This window comes from Nannospalax galili, unplaced genomic scaffold (genome assembly GCF_000622305.1).
Source record: "Nannospalax galili isolate Female #2095 unplaced genomic scaffold, S.galili_v1.0 scaffold63, whole genome shotgun sequence".
NCBI classification, from domain to species: Eukaryota; Metazoa; Chordata; class Mammalia; order Rodentia; family Spalacidae; genus Nannospalax; species Nannospalax galili.
Window position 1 is genome coordinate 8,400,685 of NW_008355272.1, and position 7,544 is coordinate 8,408,228.

General features: G+C 36.6%; 1 protein-coding gene across 1 annotated transcript in view; it reads left to right on the forward strand.

Annotated features, from left to right (window-relative positions):
- The window catches only part of LOC103749481 (centrosomal protein of 63 kDa-like), a 10,148-nt gene extending 5,080 nt beyond the window's left edge, over window positions 1-5,068 (forward strand). The window contains 2 exon segments of the mRNA XM_029555677.1: window positions 3,987-4,598; window positions 4,601-5,068. Coding sequence (XP_029411537.1) covers window positions 3,987-4,598; window positions 4,601-4,872 — 884 coding nt within the window. The 3' untranslated portion in view covers window positions 4,873-5,068.
- The last annotated feature ends 2,476 nt before the right edge of the window (window positions 5,069-7,544 follow it).

The following is a 7,544-nucleotide window of genomic DNA, read 5'->3' on the forward strand; positions in this document are numbered from 1 at the left end:
TAAATAAATAAAACAGTGGTTCAAGAAAGGTAGCAGAAGATGAGTATTTAGTAACAATGGCAACATCTGTAGCCCATTGCTTTAATATTAACTTTCTGGAAACTTCTTTTAATGTCTGGAAATTCAGTCATGAAGTTATTTAATGAAGGGATTTTTGTCCTCTCATTGGTCTCTATGTCTGTCCTTAATGCCCCTGTCCCACTGTCTTGATCACTGTGATTCTGTGGTGCTTTGGGAAAAGACAGTGATTTGTTTAACTTTAAAAAAAAATTATTTGAGCTCTCTAGTCCTTACATTTCTTTTAATTTCTAATATTTGGATAGATCACACTTTTTTATATTTTATTATTTTTATTTATGTGTATGTGTGTATTGCCTCCATGTAGGTAAGTGCACCGGTGTGGTTGTGCAATGAATGCCCGCGGAGGACAGAAGAAGCTTTTGGATCTCTTGGAACTGGAGTTATGGACAGCTGTTAGCTTCCATGTGGGTACTAGAATTTGAACCCAGGTCTTCTGCAAGAACAACCAGTGTTCTTAACAGCTGAGCCATCTCTCCAGCCCTGGATCACATTTTTAAAGAGTGGAAATGAACACACAGCTTTTCTCCCTGAGAAAAGACTTTAGATTCAGCAGTTTGTTAATATTGGCTATTTTTCTCTAACACACATATGTCGTGTGAATACTTTGCACCCGATAAACCTGTATATACTCTTTTAAAAACTGGACTCCTCCATATCTTTGCAAATTGGTGGTGACACTCAGGATTCCCTGCAATGGCTGTTTTGTCACAACTGAGGCTGCTCCCTGTGAGCTGGCCCCCATCGCTGCTGGTAGGTAACCATGTGATAGATAACTTGCAAGCAGCCCTGCTGTTTGTTACTGGCAATTAATCTCTCTGGTGCCTTTCTTCCATTCAGACTAAGCCTTTATGCTCTAAATCCAGCTATTCTAACGCTCCCCACTTGTGCTGTGTAGAAAAGACTCAGACTGACAGATTATCGCAGGGCAGTTAAGCATGTAATTGCTCAAATGAGTTAAAATCCCTTCAAATATCTGTCTTTGTACCTCATCACACCACTTCACGGACTCAAATATTTGACAATTGATGAAGATAAACTAAAGGGGCCTTCATTAGCTACCAACCACCGTGACAAGCTTCTTTCAGTGAAAGGCTGGTCAATTTTGGAACTTATTATCTACTTAAAAACTGCAGGAAAGCAGAAAAATACTTCAGTGAACTTTAGAATAGAGAAAGCTAGAAGTTTCACATGGAAGCTAGGGTCAGGAAAAAAAAAAAAACAAAATGTAGTTTGCTAATCTAAAGCTGCACTTGTTGAAAAATGCAGGGGAAGACCAGCAGATGCACTGATCCAATAAAGGAAGGGAAATATTACGCTCTCATAGGCATTGCCATTAATGGCTATGTGTTAAATTTAGAGGTAATTACAGAAATGGAGAGAGGGTGGCAGAAATCCAGCACAGTGCAGAGGCTAGTCTTGGTGTGGGGTTGCTGGGCTGCCAGAAGTCTAACCCTCCAGCTCTGTGATGAAGTCAGGTGCTGGACCAAGGGAGTTTTCAGAAATGCATGGCACTTTGCTCTGGCAGGAACCCCAGCAAATCCTCTGACTTTCAGGGACCTCACTGCTCTGTATTGGTCTGTTCAGATCAGATGCCAAGGAAAACAGGTGGTAACACTACCACCAGGCACCAGGGCAATAGAACACATCCAGATTTTAAGTATGGCTTGTGCCTGTCTGTTATGAAAGTGTTTAGTTTTAATCTTATCTTTGAAATCAACTGCCTATTTTTTTTTAAAGGACCATGCATGAAACTGGTGGTTATTATGTAAAATAACATACCTGGAATTATCTTCTATAAAATTCATACTTCATGTAAACCAGAAACTCTGCTTCTTTTATAATGAAAATTTTAAAAAATTTAAAACTCATAAGTAGCAAATGTGAAAAGTAGAAGATTATTGTAGAGAATTCTCACCTTTTCCAAGACTTTGGTTTCCATTAAGTTGGTTTGGCTGGGCTGTCCTGAGAGCAGCTTCGATATGAGCGCCCTTAGGTTTCAGCCAGGGCCCATGGCACACAGTTGGCAAGCTGGTGTTGACCAGGCATACCCTGACAGGCATCACAGTCCCAACTGACCGAAAATTGTGACTTTAAATAACAATGCTGAGTGGGCATCTTTGAGTGGGTCCTGCCTTTACTGAGAGTCCTAGTATGGTATTATTGACTATAATGTTGACTTTTGTTTGGAAATAATAGCTCTAATCAAATAACATTTAATTAGAAGATATTCAAAGGAGAAAATGACATTAAACCATGCTTAGCTTTTAAACCTGAGGCATTTTGACTTTTAATATATTAATCATCTGTCTTTTTTCACTTTTACCTACACACACACACACACACACACACACACTCACACTCACACTCACAGAGTTCACATTTGGGCTACACAAAAGTTCAGCTGTTGTTCTCATATTTTTTTTATATTGATAATTTGATTTTGTTTTGACCTTGCACTTTGGAAAGCTATATATCTGAATGAGTACTTTCTGGCTTTACTGCACAATCAATAATCAAATGATCATGCAGATACTATGACAGACACAACAGTGTTAGTAATAAAGATATGCCCTTCAAACATGGGCTCAAGCCTTAATATTTTTTTATTTAGAAAAGTATGCAGTTTGTAATGTTAAACAAGCATATTTCTACTTTGTATTTTATATGCAAAATACTATTAGTCCCATTTTTGAAAAGATAATTCCATTAGGTTTAAGGTGGAACTAATAAAATTTGTATGTATTTATGGTATACCAGATGATTTTTATACATATATCTGGGGAAATGATTACTTTGATCAAGCTAATATTAAGAAAGTGGATTGGTTCAATAGAGTGTAATATTTTAGATTAACAATTAAAATTTCCATAAAATGGAATATAAATATTAAGGATAAGGTAATGTAATAATTCCATATGTCACAGAATTTTTCTTGGCTAGCATTCATGATACTAACTAGAATAATCTTCAGAGCTACACTTATCCTTAGCTACATAAATACATTTAAGTCAAGTGTCTTCCCAGTAGAAGGATACTTACAGTATTTATCACATCTTGCAGATGAATTAAAAGCAAAATACTAACTTTGTCAACTGAAATTTTCACAGGTAATAATACAAAATAATCTATAATAGTACTAACATCTTGATTACAGAAATAGAAAATATGAAGTATGAAAGGAAAAAGAAATTAAGAGAAAGCAAGATTATGTCCCAAATACCTCTAATAATCTCGGGTACAAAAGCCTGTGCAGGGGGCAAATGTGAAACTCAGTGGCTACAGCACAGTGTGCGCTGACTGTCTTTCTTAACTACCGTTTCTACAGCAACCATAGATTACATGTAAATTCGGACTCTGTCAGCTTTTAGCAACCGTTGAAATACATGGTATAAAATTAATTTTTGTAATCATATATTGTAAATTTTAGGGAAGTCACTTAAAAAGTCAGTAATAGAAGAAAATGAAGTAAAACTTTACTGAATTAATCTGAGTGACAGCATTGACAGAGAAGAGGAAGGAGTGAGTAATGGGTTAGTAGACACCAAACAACTAAAAATATTAAGTAGGTGACATACCAGGCACTGGAACAGTTACAAAGCTGTTCACCATTCCAACTAAAAGGACGAGGTGATTGCATTTTATAAAGAAACAAAACAATTCTGTTATCTACAGAAAATCTACTTTAATATAGAATTGCAGGGTAAAAATCTAGTGCAGAGAAGAAACAGCACAGTAGCAGCCATGAAAATAAAGCTGGAGGGCCACGTCCATGTGAAGCAGAGGAGCGTCTATAAAAGGAAATATCAGGGATAAAAGAGAAATGTATGTAAGGGTATCAACTCAAAGAAGACAAACTTCATACAGACTTTCAAAATATACAATGCAAAAGTGAACAAAACCAAAAGGAATGGTGGCTCATAAAAAATCGGAATGGGAGGGGCAGACACACGCTTTGGAAACTTGCTTGGACATCCGTGACCAGGAACTCAAGACTCTGAGGAATCAGCTGGGTGTGAAGCACAAAGAGGTGAAAATGCTGCGCCAGGAGATTGAAAGAACCAAGCAAGACATGGCCATTGGGTACATGCAAGAGCTGAAGAAGCTACAGGAAGAATTAGGCAGACCGAAGAGACGCTACGAAAACCTGCAGAAAAAGCAAATAAGAGATTTCAGAGGAAATACCAAAAATCAAAGGGAGTATCGGTCTGCAATTGAAAACCTAACGGGAAAAATAGAGGAATTTCGTCAGAAATTGCTGGACTGGGAGAAGCAGCGCTTGATTTCTCAGCAACAGGTATCTTCTCTGGAAGCACAAAGGAAGGCTCTGGCTGAACAATCGGAGATAATTCAGTTGAAAGAACAGATTTTGCAGGCTGAACAAACTTACAGCTCTGCACTGGAAGGAATGAAGAAGGAAATCTCCCAGCTAGCTCAGGAGTTACATCAGCGGGATATCACTATTGCTTCTGCCAAGTGTTCTTCAGACATGGAAAAGCAGCTGAAAGCAGAGATACATAGGAAGAAGAGAAAGCTGTGGAGCATAAGGAGATTTTGAATCGGCTAGAATCACTCCAGTTAGAAAATCGCCATCTCTCTGAAACAGTAATGAAACTGGAATTGAGTTTACATGAGTGCTCCTTGCCTGTCACTTCCCCGGGATCCATAGCTACCAGATTTTTGGAAGAGGAGGAGCCAAAGTCTCACCATAGTCTGGAGCGCCTGGATGCCCACACTGAAGAACTGAAAAGGGAAAGTGAGAAGACAGTGAGGCAGTTCACCACCCGTATGTAGCTCCTGTGGCCACAAACATGGAATAAACCCTCAGAGGCGCTGCCCTGTGAAGAAGTCATGCTTTAAAGCATGATTGTAAAATTATAAAATGATGCCTGTGAAAGCAGCAAGAAGAATCAGAAAAACTGGTACTTAGGTATTTTCACCGGTTTGTTTGAAGGGCCTCTTCCAACCATGACTTATAAAAATAAACCACTTTGCAGGTTTTTCTCAAAAAAAAAAAAAAAAAAAAAAAAAAAACCAAAAGGAAAGAATACCATACTCTGGGCAACAAAAACACATTTTAACATGTTTAAAATAACTGAAGACATAGAAAGTATTTTCATGACCACAATGAGAAAACAATTACAAAGGTGTCTGGAAGAAAAAAATCTGAAAATGACTGAAAATTAAATAACACGTTTATAAATAACCCAGGAGTGAAAAAGTAACCAAGAAAAATAGAAAATATTTGGTTCAAAAATAAGGAAACAGCTAATTTTTGAACAGGTATTTCACCAAATTTGAAATATAGCTAGGAAATAAATGTGATATACTCAGAAAGAAAGAAAGAGAAAGAAAGGAAGGAAGGAAGGAAGGAAGGAAGGAAGGAAGGAAGGAAGGAAGGGAGGGAAAGGAAAGGAAGGAAGAACCTATTAGAGGGGTTAAAGCATGTTAAATGAGCCAAATGCTGTGGGAAGAAGGGAAGCCAGGGATCATGGGAACAGGAATTGCTGCAGCACTTTGGAAAATACGTTACAAAGGTATAGATCCTCCTCCCAAGTGATATCAGCAGTACATCCTTCTATTGGTATTTATTCAAAGCAGTTGAAAAACCTATACTCACACTAAACAAGACCTGTACATAGTATTTGCACCAGCTTCGTTCATAATTAACCAAACAGGAAGCCGCCGATGACGATGGCCTTCAATAGGAGAAGGGATAAATACACTGGAAAACAGATGTGCTGGCACATACTTGCAATTCCAAAACTCCTGAAGAAGAGAGAGGAGGATGAGAATGAGGAAGAGGAGAGTAAAAACTGCATGCCATATGGCATTATGGAAAAGACAAAGCTATGATTCCGGGGAAAGAACTTTAAAGGAAAGACCAGGGACTGAACAGCAGAGAAACATTAAGGCAGGGAAGTAATGTGATACTATTACGGTAGAGGTATGATGTGAAAACTCAGAATTTACAACAGAAAGATCGAACTCTCAGGTAAATTATAGCTGGTTAACATAAATGTGTGTTGATACTGGTTCGCCAAATGTAAGATATTTTCCTCATTAATGCAGGATTTCAAAAAAAAATTCAAAGAAACTGGAGGCATAGAACTGAAAGTATATACCACAAACAGATTTTTAACCAAAATGTTAAGCTTGTACCTTAAACAATAAAAATAGAGGAAATGATAGAGTTAGCAAACAGAACCCAGCAACATAAACAATATATGAGAACTAAATAAGTTATATTGGTAATGAACAATTAGTTCAAAAATCAACCAAGAAACTGGCCACATCAACAGACTAAAAATGCAAAGTTACTACAGGTTTAATACAAGGAAGTTATCTGGAAAAGCTTCAGTATTCTTTTTTGGGATAAATTCTCAGTAAACTAAGATTCAAGGGGAACTTCATCAGTCAGATAAAAGACATCTACCCAAAGCCCACAACTAGTACTGTTTTTAATGTGAATGTCTGAGTTTTCCCTCCAAGATGGAAAAGGCGGGAGAAGGTACCTCTTCTTCACTCTAATTCATTATCATTTTAAAAAATCATTCCTAAACAATTCAATAAATCAAGAGAAAAAAAACAATAAAAGCACATAGATTGAAGAAGTTAAGCTAGCTTTACTCACTGACATGTCTGATGTAGAAAACACTATGGCATCCCTAAGTGAACTATTGAAATCGATAACTGATTTAACTAGTCCTCAGGATATAAGTCAGTATCTAACATTTAATTTTATTTACACAAATTAACAGCGAGCAAGAAGAAATAAAATTAAAACTAAGTCTAGGGTAGAATTTATAAACCATTACATTCTTAGGGATAGATAAAATGAAATAAAATCCAGGATTTTATAAGATGAAAAATGCAAACTGAGAAAAATCAATAAAGACCAAAATGGGAAGAATTAACATTTTCATTGATCCCAAGCCTCAGTTTTGTTAAGGTGTCTAGTCTCTCCAAACTGATTCACAGTCATTACAACTTAAATCAAAACCCCCAAAATTCCTTTTAATTGGTAGAAATTAGGTTGACTCTAAAAATTTATGTAAAATATAAAAGTTTCAGAGCTTCAAAATATTTTTAAATAGAAATATAAACTTAGGAAATTCACATTGCCTGATTTCCAGGCTCTAAAGTGACCATAACCAAGAAAAGGTAAGTATTGAAGAAATAATATGACAGATTGAAACAGAAGAGCGAATTCAAGCACAGACCTGCTTTTCAACCAAGAGACTGAGACAATGTAATGGAAGAATTAAAGAGAGTGCTGGAAACTTTACATCCAACACAGATCATGTTCGTATCTTATGCCGTATACAAAACACCAACTCAAAATGGTCATATGCCTAAAATTGCAATCCTTAAATTATAAAATCTATGCTAGAAAATATGTAAAAGTCTTTGTAATCCACTAGGCAAAAATTCTTAAGTATACCACCAATAGCAAGAGCCATTAA